The sequence below is a fragment of the Neodiprion fabricii genome, chromosome 4, assembly GCF_021155785.1.
Source record: "Neodiprion fabricii isolate iyNeoFabr1 chromosome 4, iyNeoFabr1.1, whole genome shotgun sequence".
In the NCBI taxonomy this organism is placed as follows: domain Eukaryota; kingdom Metazoa; phylum Arthropoda; class Insecta; order Hymenoptera; family Diprionidae; genus Neodiprion; species Neodiprion fabricii.
The window spans coordinates 22,647,757-22,670,024 of NC_060242.1; the positions used below are offsets into that span (position 1 = coordinate 22,647,757).

Genomic DNA, 22,268 nt, shown 5'->3' on the forward strand with positions numbered 1-22,268 from the left:
GAAAGAAAACCGGAAAAGAATGCCTAAGGAAAGGAAAGAATTGAATTAAGTCGACAAAAATTCGGTATATCCAAGGCGCGACGTCGATTGAGTCATAAAGACTCACGACGGATGTTTTGCCGAAATATCTGACCGAGCAACCGGCCAATAAAAACCTTGCGGAGTCTCCTAATCACCAAGCGTTATGCTCTGCACCCGGAAGTGTAGAAGCAATCCTCCTCCGCTCTCCCAGAATTACAGGCTAATAATTGTGACACGGACACCTTCTCCGTCGGCCGGACTTTCCTGCAACTCGTTCGTGACCGAGGACCGACGACGATGCTTAATTGAGCAACGCCGCCCTGCGGATTTGCGAAAAGTCCGTAGAACTAGGTGGAAATGTTACACATATTAGGCGATCGCATCTCGCTGCCGGCGCTGTTCGTCTGATCTCGCTGGCGACTCCCCCTTTTTTCCCCGTGGAGTGCATGGTGGTCGGTTGGTATAACGAGTAGAAGGTAGAGGTGGCGGCAGCAGCCCCACCCGCTAATATAAACCGCTCACTGACCGTAGTCACACAGACAGTCACAGAAAGTCTGCCAGACGAGCAAGCAACCGGCAGCTCAAACCAAGTCGGAGTTTGAGTTGAGTTTTACGAAAGTGACGGAACTGTGTGTGGTGAGTTTCCGTAAACTGCATTGTCCGCGTATCGTTTCCGATTCGACTTCTTATCGCAAAATTTATCGACACGGATAGGATTACGCCGTTCGTGAATGCGTTGTACGCCTAGTGAGGGACGAGTTGGACGGACGTTTCTAAGGTGGTTGGTTTTAGAGCACGGGAAAAAGCGCGCCCTTTCGCGTCGTCGGTGAGAAATCAAAGTGTTGTTGGCACTGAGCTTTGGTTAACGAAGGATCGGACGGAAGCTTTTTTATTCTCTCCCACTTTCTTTCTTTCTTTCATCGAACGTACGGACAGCGGAAACTGTTTGTAGCTGTTAATAATTTGCTATTCTTACTAGGTACATCGGATTTCGGTATAGAGTTCGGTCGGATAACGTTGCACGGGTGAAATTGGCGAGAAATGAAAGTAGAAATTTTTCACAATATTTATTATAGGCCAGCTGCGTCAAAGAAACCCGCGCAAAGTTACGTCTCGAATGAATTTGAATTAGACAATTGCACAATTGGTCTGTGATACCGTACGCGATATCTTACACGCTTGATAATCGCGCTTGTAACAAGAATCTAAACGACCTGGTAGTGTTGCAACGGGTGGCCTCCATCCGAGGAACATGTGCTTTGAATCGTTATTGTTCCGACGTCGCAGTCGTCGTTGCATTATTATTAAGACTGTCATTCGGCGCTCAAGAACGGAAAGGTAGACATTCGAACGGCCATATTTTCCTAAATCAATAATTAATCGTCTATTATGTCTTTACAACGTATCCCAGCCATACCTTTAGCCTCGGGCCGAGAAAAAACCCATCGTTCAAGTTGTCGCATTAACGATAATTCGATTTCATCTTTACCCCGAGGCATTTTCTCCCGAATATTCCCGTGCGGTTCGAAAGAGTGTATAAGCTGTTCGTCGTGGAGCAGGGATCTTGAGGCGAACGAACATGTGCGGCCACTTTCGATTCGTATATTGAAAGTGATAGTCACGAGAGCTGATCTGTGTGGTAGTAGAAAGGAGTTATACTTGTCTGGTTGCCCACCTAACCGAGATCTGACTAGCCTATCGAATCGGCTATTAAGGCGCTCGTTTCTCAATTAGGTGCGATTATTATCGGAACAATCGGTGATTTCGCCATTCTTTACCTTCGAATAATTTCTGAAAATTTTGACAAGCGTTTTTTTATTTTTTTGGTATCAAAAGTTAAATTGTCCTACAAATTATAAATGAAAATTTTTATTCCAGTGTAAGTTGCGATTTCGGTTAAGATTAACTTCATTATTCAACGAGAATAGTTGCTTGGAAAGAGTTTCAGCGAACTTTTATCAACGTCGAGTCTCGATTGTTTTAACCACGTATAATCGGTGTGAGATTTGTGCCTTTGAACTGACTTCATTCGCGTGAAAATAATATTTTTTATCTCGAATCATTGAAGAGGAATTATACTTCTTCTGGTGGAACACCTAGGGCACAAACATTGTTCACCCTTCACCCATAAAATTACCCCGTGAGATCAGATGAGCCCGTTTACATTGTCCGAAAGATTTCAAATGTTTCGCGACATCTTTGTTCCGTGAGATTATCCTTGAGAAATATAGTATTAAGAAAGTAACCACCGTCCAAGGTGCGAAACAAAGGTCATCCATTTATTCTCTTCAGCTCGTCTTTCTCGCCGAAAATTATTTAAACATCGGTTAACAGTTACCCACCTCTGTAAGCTAGTGAATTCAACTAACCGTCAGACCTAGATTGTCAATAAATATTAAAAACGTTATCAGCATATCCTCGTGACGTGTCATGTTAGTAGTATTTACCGTTTTGACCAAGAGTCAACCGATCAAACCAATCGACAGTGAAAATCAACGGATTCGGACTTGCGCGAAGAGGCCGAAATTCAATTTTTAAATTGACTTTATTTATTTTCAGAATTAGTCCGCAAACAAGATGAGGTGTTCGAGAGTGATGATAACGGCGATGGCGACACTCTGCGTCGCGGTGGTCCATTCGCTTCCGGTTCAGCAGCCGGAAAGCCTGGTGCCAGCAGGACAGGTGTGTTTGTGAATAAAATTATTACGATATTACGAAAAAGACGGTTGAAATTAGTTGAGTAAAAATGGAAATGTGCAGTCCAAGCGATTGAGGACTCGGCTCATTCCCGCTGAGAAGAATTGGAAAATCGGTCAGAACGATTCCGGGTTTGCTTGATTACCTCGCGCAAAGTATTTCACGCTCACGAAGCAGTTCGCGGAAACTCTAAAATGGCTACGAATTGTGAAATTTGCATTTTTCAAGTGCGTCGTGACCGGTCTGATGACTTTCAAAAATAAATTCATGGATTTCGTTGTCCTCTATCCTTCGTAGAATTAAGAGACCGCATTGTCATGAAAAGGTTTCATATAAATACGCCAAAGTGCCGGGTGTCTTTATTTGTAAAATTTTTAACTTTCATACGTCAGTCGATTAATTAGCGAAACACGCCACTTTCTCTCAACGTACGTGAGTTTAATTGAATGAGTATTCTGAGAGAACGAAACAATCCGTCAAAATATTGATCTGCATCAGCTGCCAAGTATATATATTATTATCATTATTATAAACGCATGCGCTGCATCGACGTATTTCTGAATAATTCAGAAGCGTAAAATGAAACGTACCCGGCATGCGTAATTTTCAGTATAAGACTTGGGTGCACGAACTACTTGACCTGGGTTAAATCGCTTTCAAAGTCATACCGTATTATTGCGATACCATTCGTCAACACGTCAATACGTATATTTTAAATTTCAGAAGTTTTCCTCAATTCAGTTATTTGAAGTTCTTCCCATGCGAAACGCGCAGTACGCGCCATTTAGCTCATTTCAAGCATGTCTTGACTAGTAATTTGTCTGCAGTAATACGTATTTGTTATAATATAGTGTAGCAACAACGTTACATGCGTATATTGATGTATGTTTATTACCATGAACAGTGCGGGCCAATGGTGGAAATGTAGGTTCGGAAATTGCATCACGAAATTCGAATGACGCAATATCAGTGTACGGTAAATTTGAAGAGTAAACATTCTGTGATCAAGGCATTTTCTCATTGAATAAAATCACCAGAGTGAGCTTCGAGCTCTCGTTTCTCATCGTACGGTCACAGTCAGTTTCTTTTGTTTTGAAATCGAATCGATCAAAATATTCCTGCATAGTCTCAGTGTAAGAAAAGGTAAAAATTTGCCTTGGAAATAATTAATAACAGTAGTAGATGCGGTTTACCTCAAACCCAGAAAACATATTGCAACTGAATAATTACGTTCACGTTAAAATAAAAATTTCGAGTCGAAAACTTTTTGGACAATTTTGCGATATTTTAGACGTGTTTCAGAAATTAAGCTTTTTTTCAAAATTTGCATTTTTGTCGCAATGTGAGAATAATTGTACAAAATATATAGCGGCGATCGATTTGTCAGGAAATTTTACCTTTGTTTCATACATTTTACGTTTCAAAAGATGAAAGGCAAGTTTTTACACCATAGTGTAGAAAAAAGCGAACGGTTTAACCAATTTTTGAGATGTTGTTGCATCGATATGTTTAACTACATTTTTCACTTCGGTAGTGGGATGATCCACGCATAATTCGCGTTAGAAACTTTGTGTTTGAACGTAAATTTTTACAACGATTCAAACGATTCCGGTCCGATTGTGAAACACGCCGTTGTCTTTGCAACTGTCCGCCTCTCAGCTCGCGTAGGTGAAACTTCCGGTGTCATCGTGAGAATCAACAGTTTTCGGAAATGACCACTATTCGTGCGACAATCATACATAATTACAATTTCCAAGACGATCGAACTCCGGCACGCGAAACCCGTTTGATCCGCACTTCCGGTGGAGCTGCGGATGCGCCGCTACGCAACTTCCACCACGCACAATTGCTGCCACTTTCAAGGCCCGAAATTTCATCGATCCTCTCCACCCAAGACGCTTTCTAAATATCTGCATTAGGTAAATTCCCTGTCTAGAATTAACCTCGGATTATCATTGCCGGACGACCCTGTAACTAAATTCTTCGTGGTTCGCCTTTATCGAAAACTGTACATAATTATGTGGCTAATTAGAAAATTTCGCTATAGTACAACGAAAATGGGCTGATACGCTATAATCGAGGGTAATTAGGAATTATTTACACAATTTACAAGAGGCTCAAAGACAGGTTCTAAGGTGGAAGCGTTCGGGTCCAGAAATTGGTTTTCATTCCAAAATCAACGCCAAAGAGGCGAAAGAAAAAGTAAAAAACAATCGCTTGGGTTGAATTTCATGAATAAAGCGGAGAGACGGTGTAACTATTGCTTGTAATCTCAACGCTCCTCGATGCCAGAAGACTCGAGACTTTCACCCGACGCCAACGGGGCAACCGTCGTCGGACACTTTCTTCGGTTGATCGGCGTTCAATGGAAAGTAGAGGTCCGGACAGAAGCATCGGAAGACACGGGTTACCGGTAAACATTCTTGAACCGTTACAATGGACGGGCAGACGCGAATCTGACAAGACTAATGGCGAAGAGGTCGACCAAAGCACGAATTAAATGTTTGCATAGTTTTGAGTCGAAGATCGGACCAAGCAATCCAAATCGATCATCCGGAGAAACTTTTGCGGTCTGAGTCATGGGATTGACCGGCTCTCTGAGTCTCGTAAATCAACTTTACACTTGGCCATACTTAATTCTTGGTTGGAGTGGTTAAATGTATAGGCGAAGAAAAAGTAAGAAAGAAAAAACAACACACTCTCACTTTGAATAATTTTACTCACCAATTCTCTTATGCTAATATTGCCAACGTTTTATCATCACCTAATCGTGTCGCGAGTGGTTGTACCACGTGTACCTACGTAAGAGTAGAAAACTGAGATTCCTGGATAGACGAGATATTTTCTAAATATTTATTCGCGTCTCAAGTCATTCGTCGGGTTATCAAAATAAATGATTTTTCACGCTTTACGTAACGGGGAAAACGTGTTGATTTCGACTTTCGGCATTGCGTGAATTTGATAACTTCCAAGCTTCGTTAAAATATGCTAAACACTTATAATATACGACTACGTGACCGCTCGAACTACTCGAGGAACAAGTTTTGAGGGAAAGTAGAACAATATCTTGGCGGTTGAGTAACATTGGCTCCTATAGTCAACGCAGCTGCTGCAGCGAATTAACAAAGTCGCTATTTCTTCTTGAAAAATCGCCTCTCGGCTTCCACCGTAAGCTTGTGAGCCATAAAGCAAATATTTTCAGTCTATCGACCAGACAGGCGTCAGTGATAAATAACAGTATCGTCACCACTGGTCAGCCAATCAAATCGAAGTGGAATTTAGTACAATCCGAATTTAGTCAATGCTAACCATTTATTTCTTCGTTTTTCGTTTATTATTTTTGTGGACGAGAAATCGACGAGAAATCACACTTGGCTCAATTTGTTAATTACACTTTACACTAATTGAATTTTACCCACTTACCAGTGCTCGTCTTGTGAGTGGAATCATTTTTTATCCACACAATATTCAGCATTGCCCAATTTGACTGCGTTCTTTCCATTAACTGCGTGAATAACTGTCAACCCAAATTTTTTACTACTGTATCAATAATTGCACAAGATTGTGAAGAGCTCATCGATTTAACTCAAGGACCAAGAATTAGTAATTTTTCAGATAGTTCAGACACGTGCCTCAATACATATCGTAGGCACATAAACATTTTTCACTAGAATCTGACTTATAGTTTTTCGATTGTAAATACTTGGCCGTTAAAGTATTTTACGAAACTCAAGCTAGTATTTTCGAAGTGAAAAAAATCGTGACACCGAAATACACTTTTTTTTTTTAGCCGACCTAATGACCTAATTTTATTTATTTTAACCCTATTGAATTTCCGCGATAAGGACCAAAGCATTGACTGCACAATAGCCACTAGTTGACCAATCGTAACTTATCATCACCCCCGTGAAATTCGATCGACAACGGCTGAAATTGAATGAAATTGCTAAATCGATACGTTACAGGGCAAAGTTAAAATGCAGGCAATGCAACGCTGCAGGTTAAGTAGTCACGTAATTCAAAGCCTACTCGATACGGCGGTGAAGAACAGGTTGAGGCTTTAGCATTCAATCAGTAGTATCCCATAAACGCTTTTCTAGACATCTAGACGAGGATCCCTGACCTCAAACACACGCATATAACAGCCGAATAAATTTTCTGATTGCCCAATAATTATACACAACGCAAAATTTAATTAGATGCATTTGAAGGTCACGCGATACGCTGTTTTTTATTTTTAATATAATCGCGCGGCCTATAAGCCTGGAATGAGTAATCATTACCGAACGCGAAGGTGGAAGAGCGAGTGAACGGCGATGCGAAGTGGCTCGGTTGGGTCCTTCGAATAATTGAAAAGTGATCAACTCCGTCGGTACTTAGATGAATCAATTTCTATGCGACTGCGACGTAATGAACGAGTAGATTCTCGGATAGTTGCTTGCTCGAACTGAATACTGGACGCCAGCTGACCCGCGAAGAGAGTTGACCGAGTACTTTGAGAGGTTGTGCGGTTGAAAATTAATACTTTTTTCAAATTTATTACAAGACGGTCGCTCGTCAAGTGCTTGTCAAATTGTTAAATTCGCAAACTGTGGTATTTGTCGTGGAAATCTAGAAAAAGAGACTATAAAACTTACGAACAAAAGCTTCGATATTGACTTGGAACTGTTTTAAAACGGTGAACAATTTGGTTGAATCGTTCAATTTCACGTCACAATGGGTGATTTTGTTTGGAAAACCGTTTTTCACGAATTCACCAAAACACATCTTTTTTCTCTCAGCGATCTTTTCAGTTATAATTGCCATTTTTTGATCGATATCGATATCTGTGCAGTCTTGAAAACTTAAATATTCAACGGTACTAACGATTTAATAAAAATTGTCATGATAATGTACGGAATAACTTTCCGAGTGAAATGTCTCGTGGCAAATTGAAATCGACGAGTCTACCAAACAGTCTGAAATAAATATTCCGTAAGTTTTAGTCTGTTCTTTTTCGCATTATTGAACGAAGCACCGTACCTTACGAATGTAATTATTAAAGAAATGCTCGACGTGCGACAGTAATGAGATTATCAAACAAGTATCGATATTTAACCGTGCAACCTTCTTAAACGACGTTGCGACATTTCGAAGACGAGAAAACAATCGTTGAGTATTTTTCAGGATCTCGACAGATTGATGGTTGTCGAAGCTGACAACGAAGCTGCGCTGAGGAGTAAAAGGACAATCGGATTGCTGAGACAGCTGTTTCCCGGTTTGTCACAGGTGAGCACGCCGTCGGTCGCCGAGGTTAAAGGGCAACCACCTAAGTGCTGAACATCCAACTAAATCCCGTAACATTCCGAATGGCAATTCTAACAAATAAGAATAATAATCAATGACTACCATTAGGAATAGAAAAAAATACCGTATGCTTAAATGATGAATTTTACCACCTGTTTGTCATTCAGCTACTTTGATCCAGATACCAGTTACCGATTCATCAGCTGAACCTGTACGACACCGCATAAACTTTCCGTTGAATCGGAACGTGTGTAATAGTTTTGTTTAAAAACAATCGGGATTTGAACATCCGTAAGATTATTCGATTGCGTTAAAAAAAACCGACGCTCAAGTATCACAACGAATATAACACCTGTGAACAAAAATTCATTGAGAGTTACGCTTACGTGCCGACGTAATCGTGTATCGTTAACTTCGAAGTAGTCGCGTTGATCGATGCAGATAAAGTTTAAACGTTGATCAAGTCACGGATGAAACTTGACGGGGAAGATCTCCTTGACACAGTTCGTAACTACCCGATTCTCGGGACCTTCGCCTTCGCTTGGTATTCAGCACTCTGGTCTTGCTTGTTGTGTACACCCGACTCGACTAAAGGCTGGTCGAATCTGCCCCCCACAACCCCCGAGTAGTGCATCAGAAGCTTCCGTCCAAAGCTTAGGGTGCCCTTGTGCTGTACCGATATATCGCTACGTTCACGTATTTAACATGTGTGGGCCGAACCCAGCCTTAATCGACATTCCTCCCGAGAAAGTCACTCACTCATTTTATTCGAGACCAAAGAACGCTGCGTTATTGTACACCACGCGTCATTATCACGGTGTACGTTTAACAACTGTCGCGGATGGAACATCGCGAAAAGCAGGAAATAAATCCTGAGACCTGTGCAATTAGCACAAGCTGTCAAACAGATGTCTGGTTTTGTAATAAAATGACATAACAAATTGTACATGTAATGTGTATAATTATATTGTTGTGGCCAAAGTTTTCCTTTCGTATTTACTGAGCTGCGTCAACCATTTGTAGACGGCTGTAAATTCGTCTTTACGGTAGCAATTAGTGAAAGTCCGGAATTTGTTTTTTCCAACGTTTGGTTCGAAAGTTTCATTTTCTGGTGCGGTAAAACAATGTTGGCGCATGCGCGCAATTGAAATGCTCCATTTAACGCCCTAGAGCTTTCTTTGGCGAATGCGCACTGTCGTATAAATCAATTTTAAGAATCAAACTTTCCTTCGCAGGTGTTGAAAAAAATAGCGCGTGTCACAGGAGCGGATGGGCGATATTTTATTCGTGCGATTATCGTCAGAAAAATTAGAAAATCGGGTCCATTCCAGTTATACGTTTTATTTATTTTCTCTTTCATCGTCATCACACAATAATTCGAAGTAGACATAACACATCGTAGAAGTTCTTATGGTCTCGACGAAAATTGACTGATAGCCACTGTCGGTGTGATAAAGTCCCACCTAATAATCACCGTTTGTTACCCGGCTTGACTTCATCAAATGCAAGCATGTTTCGACTCTCATAATGCACAAAGAAAGAGAGGATCTAAGCCCGCTTGTTTTCTAGATAGTCGAACAAAAGGTGAACATGATTACCGGCGAACTGATTCGTGTCGTTGGTCCCATTTTGCTCCGCAATGCATTGCGAAACACGAATGGCAACGGAATGGGACAAGAGAGCTCAAATGCTGGAACCACCGTAGAAGTGGCATCTCCTTTTGGCGAAGATGACGAGGAAAGCGACGTATCCGACAGTGCCAATGAAGTAGTTTCGGATAGCCGTGACGGCTCCCGAGTCTCCTTAACTCTGCCCACATTTCCTCCTGATCAGGAAGCCGACGATAATACGGAGTCCTCCGACTCACCGTTAACCGATACCCAAACGGCGCAAACGCAGTTGCCATGACCGACTGCAAATATCCTCCGACAACCTCTTCATTATGGGACTACTGCGCGGGTTTCACCTGAGTATCTCGAAGTCTCTGATACTTTTCGCATCTCCTCTTAACATCTTTCTTCTCTACATGTTTGTCCTCATGTTTTCATCGTTCGTTATGCACTCACGTGAAGCATTTGTGCAGCGTTCGCTTATCCTCGATATTCATTATTCTTTCATCGCTCCGTAGAATTGACGCTACGTGCAGCGTAATCAGGTACCCACTTTACGAGGGTTACCTCAATTCTTCCATACTCGTAAATCTCCTCGACATCGTAGTTTCTCTCGTCATGTTTGGTTCACATTAACTCATCACCATCCAAATACCGTGCAAACGTTATTGACCACCGGCACGGTACATCCCATCCAGACTGAATGGGACCACTAGTTGTTGCGTAGTGTAGTTACCAGCGTTGATACGACGTGACACACCAACATTCGTATTAATATGCCTAGATACGACGCCTAGGTGTACCTTCAACCTTGTAACACCCGTATCGTCTATCCAGAAAAATTGTATCAAGCAATGGAGAAGCGTTGCAACATTACCATAAAACAGGGACTTTTACATGGCATTGGCTGATTGTATTATAGTTGAAAGATTGTAAGAGTCCTTTATTACATGTATATGATTCGGCTCCATAAATCTAAGACGGTATGAGAGCCAATCTGTAGATCTTTTCTAACACTAACCGTACACGGAAAAAAATTCCCCAGTCAAATAGCCCATTTCTTCCTTCTTCTTTTAATTGATTTAAGTACACTCATTGGTAATTTGTTTAGTAGTTTGTTAATCCGTACAATTAGTCGTACGGTTGTGTTGTGGTAAATTTATTGGAGTAAGAATCACCGATGTGGTGTATGTGAGAACTGTATTAGTACGACCTTAGAATTCACTGGTTTTTCTTGTATTATAAATTCCTTGTAAAAAATAGTAACCTTGCACCGTAGAAATTACCCTGACGGACACAATTACCGTTGCGACAGATGGCAAAAAAACAATTTGCATCAACTGTACCGTTGGCATTCAACCTGAAAATATCTCATTTCAAAATCGCATTGCTATCAGACTGGAACATACGGCAATTTTTTAAGACCGACTATAGATTATCGTTTACGAGTTTATTGTGTTATGGATAGTACAAAAAGAAAATCGAATACGTACTAAATCACAGAGTAATACTCGATATGATTTCACGTTTTTTCTGGTCGGAAAGAACCAAGCACCCCGTTTATGCCTGACATTCTTCAAGCCCTTGTTATCCTGCGAAAATCGAGCTTACCTCACGAATGAAGTTGAGCTTTACCGTTCGACGTGTGGAATGATCTACTGCAATTTATTTACCACAATATTTGTCCGACGTGGCAATGATTGGTGTGAAAAAACATGTTATACAAAAAACACAGCGCCTCTCAAGTGTTGGCGCAATTTCAACAAGGGAGATTTTTTTCCGCTTGCACATACACGTTTATAATTCTTCTCGCAGGTTTAATAAATCTGCGACACATCATTTCCACTGCAATTTTCTTAACCTTTTATTTATTTAAAATCACTCCTCTCGTAAAAAAAAAACGTAATATAAAAGCTGAAACCAGTCGTTTGTTGCGCAGGACGTGAACCCGGAAGCCGAAAATCAAATAGTCGCTGAATCACAGAACAACGAAGTGCGAGTACAGTTTGCCGACGATCAAGCTGGAGCTGCCGCTAACGAGGCTGTGGCGCCAGAACTTGCGCCATTGGATGACGTGGAGGTGGCAGACGAAAACCGAAACAAAAGGTTCCTCAACTTTGATACCGGAAACGGTGGTAGCGGAGGCGGCTCTGGCAACTTCCTCTTTGACATCATCCGGGTAGGTTTCAAGTTTCATACAAATTATAGCTGCCTGTTTTTCCAACGAACTATACATATAACATACGATGCGTGGCAAAAAATTAAATTAATATATCATAATCCAGGTCGTTCTGATCACTGGTAATTAGAACACTTGCGATGCATCGTGCAAAAAAGGATTATTTGCCGGAGGCTGAAGGTTGAACCGTACAACCTTCGGTCATTGGATGTGTGTAATTTCCACAGGAATATGATTCCGAGGTGGATTTTTCCGCTGGGACAATCGCACTGCGTTAAGAGGCAACAACTACGGCAAGTAAGCCGCAAGGGCATCTGGTGTAGACAGTGAAAGTCAGTTGCATGGTATCTGAATCGGCAGCGATTTAATGTGATTCAGAGTTATACGCTACTTTAAATTCTTTGAACAATTATAATATTTGTAACGGTCGCAACTCTGGTAGCGTATCGAATCGAGAACTTGGCAGTAAGGGTTAGACTTTTGAAAGTACTTGTTGGAAACCACGCCGATCCAGTATCATATGCATTATCGCAATTGTTATTAAGAAATTACGCCGCGCCAGAGGGTTTATATAAATACTTCGTCCTAATTACACGTCGTTTTAGAATGATTCAATCTAACTGTCACACATGGTAATACTAGTTTTTGCACTGACCGATACTTACTCCTGCGAAAAACCGGTAATGAATATCACTGGTATTCGTAAGAAATGCTGCTCGTTGAATACATTCTAGAAAGGGTGTCTCGAAGCGGGCCTTTCACTTGGATAATACATGCTGCAAAGTAATTTCAAACATCTGAAAGGCCCACTTCGGATCAATACTGAGACATATCCGTGTCGAGAAGAGTAATCTTGAAAGTCTATATTTTTAATAGCACGAAGAAATCAAATGCCAATCATTATTTCCATAGTTGACCGGTCTCTTTGGCACCAGTAGTGTGAACTTCAGGATTTTATGAATGTTACCGCCAATCGTGAAACTACATAATCAAAATAACAGCCTAACGTAAGGAGCTAGATATATCGTTTGAAAGTAAGAAACACGTGTAACAGCTGGAAGCCAACTCAAAGTCCAGGGCATGTGTGACGTGCAGAAAACGATACAGCATACTAAGAGGAGAAGTAGTTTCCAAGAACGTAGTAGTTTGAACTCAAAAAGTTGTCTTGTAATGCTTGAGACTTGAAACAGCATTCGTTCGAAACCTGTGTTGACTAATTGTAATAAAGATGTAAAAACTCTGACGTAAGACTTCGCGTAACCTCTGACAGACGAGTCACCGGAATAACGAAAAAAAAAAGAAAGAACAAAAAAATACAACGACAAGGTTGGAAAACTTCCGAGTCATGCTTTCATTTTATAAAGTTCGTCGCAACTGCCTTGTTTACGCGAGTGCTGCGCCGTTTTGCGGAGAAATCAACCAACACAGTCCAGAACATACAAGAAAATTCGCAGCGGTTCGTTGTTGCAAAAAGTGAAATGTGTTTGAGTGATAGCCAAGCGACAGATTTTCACCTCGAAACAAACCAGGTTCGATATTTCTTTCAAATAAATATTTGAGACCAAAAAAATCATCCTCTCCCTGTCCGATGATAATAAAACGGTCAAAGATTTATCAAAGAATCATGGATGCAATTGAATCCCTGCCGCACCGCAACCTTTGCACTGACTTTCAAACGAAAGTTCCACAGAACACACGCTGTGAAAAACCGCGTTGCCGTGAACTTCGCTCCGTATATACTCCACATTTTCAGAGATCGACGACTACGGGCGATTCATTGTCTAACCATGTGGTAAGAACCAGCGTATAAAACGTCCGAACGGATGCTGTGAATCTTTTTCAGGATGGCCGTCATACCGGAGCGTCGTAACTCGCGTCTCGCAGAGAATGCTCAAACGGCCGAGGAGAAGTGCTGAGCGATACTTGTGCCGTGGAAAACGCGCCGCGGACCGCAAGCTGAGCCTCGTTTTGATCAATTTAACGATAAGACTATTCTATCTGCCTTTAGCAAACTGCGGATTCGGCGGCTCGCGCGGCTGGTACCGTGTACCGTGTCGTTGCAGGTACCCAAAGCCTTGGGCTTGGTCTTAGCGCGTCACGAGACATCGCCCCGATACCCGCTGCCCCGGCACCCATGGGTATGGGCATGGGCATGGGTATGGGTATGGGGATGCCTGCCCCGCCAAGTCCTTCAGCCCCAGGACCCGCTTCTTCGGCAGCGCCAGCCGGCAATCCAACCGCCGGTCCCGGGGTACGCCAATCCTGTCGACCACATTACTGACACTCACTGACACGTACTTTATCTTTCTCTCTTACTTTCTCTGTATTTTCCCTCTCCGCTTTTTTATTCGTCTTTTTTTCTTTCTTATTTTATTTCTTCATCATCTTCTTCTTATTCTTATTCTTATTCTTCCACTTTTTCTTCGGTTGCTAAACTGTGGCACTCTCCGCTGTACCGAACTTGTTTCACGCCTTGCCTGATCAAATTGTGTTTCCAAGTTGAAACCCAGCGAACTATACGTGTGTGGATTGTTGGTAAATTTTTATATTTTAATACAGCACGAAACTTTCTAGTCAACTTGCATACTTGGGTTATAATAATACTTTGTACAATGTTTCGCCTGGTGCGCAAGCAAGGAACTGAAATTTATCTTGTTAGAGAATAAATTACTGTCTACGCATTACGTCTCGGAATGAGACTTTGTATGTCAGCAATAATTGAAGTGCTCGGTCGTAGGTCAAAATTAACATTCATCAAACTAGTGCTACTTCTTATCAAGTGATGATGGAAAGTACGTGTGAGGACCTGCATAGTTCAGTGTCCGAGCAAAGAAACAAAGTTAAAGGACCACGCAAACCGTTACCTAATGAGAATGAAAAAAATTCAAGACGTAATTTGCGAACAATGTCCATACGCCAATCAACCACTCACAGATCATTACATCTTCGCAAAGAATCGTAAAGCGTGTTGATCACCACGTAACTGCAACGCGAGTCAATTATTTCCAATAACAATTAACGCCAAACAACCTGTAACCCGATTCTCGGTAATAATAAACCTATGGAGCATACCCAGTATTCGGTGAATTTCACGCTAAGACATGACAGCGTCGAGTTTCTCTAACCGATTTTCATGCACTGCTGAATCTGTAGAATAAAACACGAAATGCACTCGGTTAGTACGAAACGTCTTTGTGATAACGATCTCAATTTCACATCCAGCCATAATTGTTATTGAACGTTGTAATGTTGTCGATAAAAATGAACTGAAAACTCGCACGTCTTTTCCAATTCAACGTGTTGCAATTGTCACGCGTGCACGGATACGACGTCTTTTCGTAAGGCAGAATCCGTGTTCGCCTGCTCACGCACGCAATGATTAACCGAGGCTGGAAACTCGACTCAACTCAACTCAACTCAACTCTTTGTAATCATACTTGAACGTCACACGCATGTAACGCGCCGTTGTATTCATCGCACGCATTGCACTGTAATTTTCTACAAGGCACAACACGCACCAGCTGCTTCTTTGGCACCTTCGAAACTTGATTAATTTTCTTATAACTTACTATCGACTGTACTCAAGACCGTTCCTAATCCTCTCAACCTACGATTAACTTGTAATCTGGTTCGAGTATCAGTCTCTTTCCACTGCGAAAAAGATCGTCTCTTACAATGATCTTCCTCTTTCTCTTCTGCCTGTGTCTGCCTGTTCTGTGTGTCTGTATACGTGTACAAGTCTCTTTGTCTGTTCTTCCTGACACGCATGTTGAATAATTACATATCAAGATTTAATTTCGGCTGCGTAAGCATTGTTCTGTCCCTTCTTTCGTTTCGGTCACATCGGAAATAGTTGGTCTCTATTTTTTTCTCCTCTTTCTTTATTTTAATATTATTTTTATCAGTCAGCTTATATGTATATACCATACCCGTCGTAAATATCGAATAAAGATAAGAAACAGCTCGTTTAACCAGCCAAAAATCAAAACACTTAGCCGGTCATCTTGATGTGTGATATCGAATGTTTCCGCATGCTACATGCTAACCTCACCTACTTCTCATTCGACCAAACGATTAACAACCCCCCACGTCCTCTTCCACCCTTTCCCATCCCCTCTGTCAAATTTACCCCGAACCCAGAGCCTCTGGCTACCTCCAACGGTCCCGACGCGACGCAGACATCCTGACTAAAGACTTTCGGCGAGTCAGCACGGGCAACTGACGATCATCGAATTGTTTACGATGTTTTTAAATCTCCAATGTATAATATTGTTGTTATGAAATTTTGTCAATTTTTTGTCTACTGTAATATCATCTGCACTGTATTGTTTGTATAATTATATGTAATGTATCGCACGATTTCGCGGGAAGACTGGAAAAGCCATTTTTTTTTTGTATTTGTTTTTGTCAACATTCTTTCTTTTACCGTTCGCGTGAGGAACGCTCTGAAATAACTTGGAGAAACATTTAAATTCGAACCTCGGGAAGTGATGAGCAACAAACGAAACACAAGATATTGTTTTTCAAATCGTAAAGATTTGCGGAACCAGTTTGGATTGGAAAAAAAAAAAAAAAGAAATGGCCCGAAAGTCTGCCCTTTTCATCGTGTCCATAGTTTAGTGTGATCTGGTGTATTGTGCAACTTGTGGCGGTCGTACAAAAAGTATGCCAGAGTAGTCCCGCAGTGAGAATTTTTCCCTCACCTTTCACTAGGCGAAGGGCCTGAATTTGAGCGTGGTTTGTAAAAATGTCCGCATACTTCCCTACATCCGCCACTACATCCCGTAATGAATAGATGATTAGCTCACCCTAGGAGTTTACACCTTGTGCAGGGTCACGTTTATAGCAGGGGGAAAAGCACGTAGTGTCGGGAGCGCTGGACCAGTACCTACACGGAGCCTGCGTCTCCTCGTATCCCGATTCCCGGCCTCTGAGAACCCTTGACCTTGACCCTGACTAACTTTACGTCGTTGCATTTACAGCTGGTGGCTGGTAGCGGAAGCACGGAACAGGGCGATGCCGCAGCCAATGCCCCGGTCGATCCGTCCAGAGCCGCTGCCGGGGCCCAAGAAGCAGTGCCGGGGCCCATTACCAGACTCTTCGTCATCGCCAACCGAGGCATCTCCAACCTCGTCCAAGACCTCATTCTTGTAAGTCGCCCTTTACAATTTTCCTTTCGTCTTTCGCATGGCCGTTGGTGCGTTCAAAGAATGAAAGGGTGCGTGATGTGTTACATTTTCTTTTTCTACACCGAGAGAAATTTTTAGTTCCGGCTACCGCTCGGTCCTTAACTATTTTCATTTTTTACCGCAATCGAAAAATATAGTTCTAGGTACGAAATGAAAATTAGTTTTACAGCTGTTGCCGGAAAGTCGAGTATCCGTTACTATTCTTTCTCGTTACGATCACTGTTACTAGATTTTCTTGCAACTGTTGCGAAATTTTGATGCTCGTGCAAGAATAAATTGATGTTAAAGCCTTGTTTAACTAAAAAAGTAGAGTAAACCGAACAAACTGATTTTTCGTTGCAATTACCAAAAAAGGATCGACAATAGCGCAAAATGATTACGTGTACCCCGTTTTTCGTAATTCGAACAATATTTAAACAGTTTTTTTAACGATACCTGTTTTACTGAATTTTTCTAGTTACTGTGACAAATGAAATTTTTCTCACTGTATTTAAACGAAATGCATGGAACGTGTAACGTTCGAAAAGTTTGTGGTTGAGAAATTGACCCATTAGCTGAATAAAGAGCGTAAGTACTAGCTATTATACCCTCAACGAGGGAAAATTATTGCTGTGGTTACTTATGCTCGGTCCTGAGCTATTTTACATTATTACTATGACTGAACGATCAGAAATACAGTTTGGAGCGGGAAATGAAAATGAGTTTTGTAACTGTCATCGGAAGACCTAGTAGGTGTTAACTCCATTTTCTTGATACTATTGCAATAATTTCATTTTCGTGCAATAATAAGCTGTCGTAAAAGCTCTGTTCAACTGAAAAAATATATCAAACTATACTAGCATATTTAATGTTGGTATAACCAGAAAATATAGCATCAACAACAATAATCACACTAAATACAGTTACTAGTGGTAACGCATTTTCGAATCTTTGAATAATTATTGTAACGATACTCATTTTATCCGAATTTTCTACAACATAACTAAATCAAATGAAGTTTCCCTCAGTGCTTTTATTCATTGTTGTGTATGTAATAAGAATCATGTTCAGTAACGGTATAAACTCGCGTGCACCTGACATATGACCTTTCAGCACGTATAAAACCGCAAAAGATGTGATAAATTTTTTTTTATCGTTTTTCTGCATTTACCACATTATAATTGGCTTTTTAATGTGTGGTATGAAAATTTTTTTTCTTTTTCCCTTTGCACTTGCCATGCAATGCACTTTTCAAACTTTCCTACAGAAAGCGTACCACTTTCTCCGACCTTCTAACATACAATGTAGACTGTTAGATCCATGACATTAAAGGTGTTGATATTATTTAAAAAAAAAAAAATTGAAAAAGAAAACTCAAATCATTAGTAAATAATTTAGAAGAGAAAATTTTTCAACTCGTCAGACGAATGTGCACACGCATTTGAACAACGGGCAAGTGTTTATTCAGTGTATAATTGATTAATTTGCTCTGACATAATCATATATATTTCATGTGAATTATTGAACGTATTGCACAATAAGACAAAAATCACTCAAGATACGTAAATTCTCAGAACATATTGCTTCATTGCATAGCGTATAAATTTTTCAACAAGTATAACCATCAATGCTCCGCTTGGTCAAAATGTGGCAATTTACGTAAAAGGTTTCGAGCTTAGCAATGATTGAACTTATTGTTATCACGAATCAATGTCACTTTCGTCGCACGAATACCGGTTGAATTGTTTCACCGTATCGCGTTTCGAGTAATTACAACGAATGATAGCCTATTGTAAGCATCGGATGTTACGTGACACAATAAGAGAATACATTTTTCCTTATTCAACTACATATCAAACTGTCAACCGTAAGCCTGCTTAATCTTGTCACCACGTATTGCACGAAACTCTCGTATGACTTAACAGCTAATTCATTTTTTACTCCGCGTCGTTGTAACTGTTGCGTAACGTCTTGCTTTTTATCGGACATTACCAGCCAGCGACCGCGGCATTACCGATGACAAGTTTTTTTAAAATCTCCATACATCGAGTTTCGTAATTTTTAATTACCCTCAGAAATACGCATACGCGACCAATTTCAGACCGGATTAGAAACACGAACGAGAACTGATGTGGTAAATCGATATTTGTAGTGAAAAAAAAAAAAAAAGAAAAAAAAGGATACAGATTTCAATAAGAGGTTTGGTACAACACGTTTCTAACGGGGCACATACGCCTGTGTGTAGAAATTTATACGCTGTTAAAAAGTAAAAAAAAAAAAAAGAAAAAACGTTGAAAAATTGAGACATTATTGCTGACCCAACGATCACATAAAGACCGACCAACGTTCCAGATATGACGAATCGGTTATGCAACAACTCACAAATCAATGGAAAGCAAAAATGTGCGCGCGAACTTTCTCTACGAAATAGCTCTAGATAGATGCAGGTAACACGTTCGCCGACTGCAAAGTTACGCAAGCCTTCCTTGCTTGCAAGCGTAGCGTCGTCGTCGTCGTCGTCGTCGATCTCCCAACAACCGACGTCGACGATGACCGTTGCCTGGTACAGCTGGGGAATCGGTATGCCACGGGTATCGGTGTGTAAGATCGGGTGACGGGTTCTTGTTATTTAAGTGCCAAATTATTGCGTTAAGCTAGCCTTGAATGGGCGAGGAGACGAAAGTCAGGAACGGTAACCAGCTAAAGAATTCGTCGGAGTGATTGAAGAGAGAAAAAGAAGCACTAAAAACGAACGAAAAAACATCGTGTCGAAACTGTGCAAGGTGCAGGATAGAAATCGAAAACAGAACTCTAACCACTTGAATCGATACGCCAGTTTCTTTTCCTCCTTTTTTTTTTTCTAACTGCATCCGTTCAAAGCTCCAGGGCACCGATTAAGTTATGTTTAATAATCTTAGACGTCCGTGAATAAGAATTCAGGCAAGAATGTGAAAGACGGTGTTAACCGCGTTATTTCAAATAATCACAGGCGTTAATTTGACGAGTGTAACGAACTTGCTGTATTTCTATATCATATGCATATTTTATTCGAAAGTTACTAACGTCTGGTATTCGAGAGGCACTCGCGAGTTTCACATTATATTTTTATGGTTTTGAGTCTGCTTTTTTTTTTTAACTTCGCAAGATCTTAATTAATTAGGCAATGTAACTCTGAACGCAATTAGCGCAGGCAATAGGACACGCATGAGTATGATTTTGTAACTATATTCTCAAAGATACGTTACGCCAAAAATGCGGCATCGATCAAGATTAGAAATTGACATTTTAGATTTTCCCCAAAATTTTTCACGCTAAAGCACTAGTCGAAACATACAGTCCCGTTATTTTCCAAATTTTTTTAACATTCACTTCCCGGTACCGTTGAAATTTTTTTGTATCTCAGTAAGTTTTTCTAAATCTTGCCAAATTGTAGAAAACGAGCTCGTATAGGGTTGGTCAAGAAGCAGTAAAAAGAAAAAAAAAAAAACAACTAGGTTCTATTTACTGACCATCAATGTCATATAAAAACTTCTGGAGCAAATTAAAAATTTCAATATCCAAACTTGATCCATACTAAGTTTATAATTCTAAATTTCGCAACGCTTTCGGTGAAACAAAATCCCTCGAACATCACCGACCACCAGATAAATAACGCGTAATTGATTTCTGGCGATTACGTTGGTTACGTAAATAGCACAACAAGTGATCGGTTTCTTCACATCGATTACATGTTTACAACTGCTTGCGATATTTTCAGTTTTATTTTCTTCTTCCCTTCGGTCTATGCCGGACTTATTTTTCTCGTGGCACGCGCCTATTTGTGGCCAATTGTATCGTAATGCTCGGCGCATGCGAGCGAAATTCGCAGGAAAATACTCGGCAATTGTAACTTTCACAAATCTTTTTTTCTTACTTTCAGCGTTTGGCAGCGACCAGCGAACGAATTGTTAACTTCAAGGCGCGACTCATCACTTCCATCATCTAGAACGCATCGCGGAGCAGCGCGACGTTAGCTGGACCAAAAATGGTGACCACCTGATTTCGGCTGCCGAGTTCACTACTTTGAGCCGTGGGACCGATCTGGCAACGAAGCTGTTTTAATAATTAAGAATTTTAAGAGAGATTTATACTGAAACACTGCACAGCGAATAGTTGCCTCTTGTCCCCGCGGATCAGTTCGACTATAAACAAATACCCTTCGACCCTCAATTGGCCCTTCCAAGACTTCTAAATTAAATGAAAGGAAGATTACTATTATTATATATATATATATATATTTTTTTTTAATGTTTTTCTTTTCATCTATTATACCTTGATCAATTTTTTTATATTTTATTTTATTTTGTGTTTTGCGCAAAACGACCGGACAATCACGAAATGTACGTGAAAGATAGGAGAAACTGTTGTTACGTCCGTAAGAAAAAGAAAAAAAAAAAAAAAAGAAGAAGACGAAGAAAGACAGAAACGACTTGTACATAGTCCCATCGACGCATTGCCACACAGAGTGCTCATTTATGTAACTATGTTACTACCGAATCTATTTACTATCGGGTATTCGAATTTTTATCGAGCTACCCGAAACCTAGACAGGTAATGCTGGAACAGTGCTGATTTATTCCTACTGTATTAATTAGACTGCGGAAACGTGGGATAAGTGTATGAGATGAGTCAGTTTTCATGTGACGATGTATACGGAAGATCGGCAAGACATTCATCGGCACTGTTTTCCATCGCCGTTATTACTCTAATTTTGTTAATTTGTTTTTTCTGCCCCCTTTTTGTTTGGTAAATATCCACTTTACGACACGACGCAATGTCTTTTTTAACTTTCCACTTTAGAAACGAAAGTGAAAGAAAGAAAATTTGCCTTGATGTGTCGAGCCTAAAGACACGTTTGAAATTTAATAATCTACCGTAATATTATTCATAACTAGGCTAATTACCAACTTATATAAATCCTCCCCTGTTATTGTGTAGTGTAAATAAATATTATTGTAATAATAAAATATGGTATTGTTTTCTTAGGAAATGAGCGGGGTTTTATTTTTTCTTAATATCAAACCGTTGACACTTCCAATTAATTTCATCTTCGATAGACATAATTTCAAAATGAGACTTTCATTTTCCGTGTATCACTTGCATGATTTCTAAATACTTTGAAAATTATGCATGGTCATATCCTGTTTTAGACCATCGAATAATCAAACTCTATCACCTTATTATTACATTTCTATTTTTGAGGCAGATGATAAAATAAAAAAATGTATTGAAAGTCGCACGTTGTATATCAATTAAAATTAAAATGCA

General features: G+C 40.4%; 1 protein-coding gene across 1 annotated transcript; it reads left to right on the top strand.

Moving 5' to 3' along the window:
• The first annotated feature begins 507 nt into the window (after nt 1–507).
• LOC124180696 lies at nt 508–21,463 on the top strand. Its single transcript, XM_046566441.1, has 8 exons — nt 508–657; nt 2,581–2,703; nt 7,885–7,986; nt 9,574–9,909; nt 11,554–11,793; nt 13,802–14,044; nt 16,776–16,943; nt 20,881–21,463. Exons 2-8 carry the CDS (start codon nt 2,599–2,601, stop codon nt 20,944–20,946), a joined length of 1,260 nt encoding a protein of 419 aa, XP_046422397.1. The 5' UTR covers nt 508–657; nt 2,581–2,598; the 3' UTR covers nt 20,947–21,463.
• Nucleotides 21,464–22,268: the final 805 nt, after the last annotated feature.

Excerpts from the sequence above, each read along its gene's own strand:
- LOC124180696 (XM_046566441.1), top strand. The coding sequence starts at position 2,599 with ATGAGGTGTTCGAGAGTGATGATAACGGCGATGGCGACACTCTGCGTC. Across the intron at positions 2,704-7,884 it reads GCCTGGTGCCAGCAGGACAG|GATCTCGACAGATTGATGGT; the intron begins GTGTGTTTGTGA and ends AGTATTTTTCAG. Across the intron at positions 11,794-13,801 it reads TCCTCTTTGACATCATCCGG|CAAACTGCGGATTCGGCGGC; the intron begins GTAGGTTTCAAG and ends ATCTGCCTTTAG.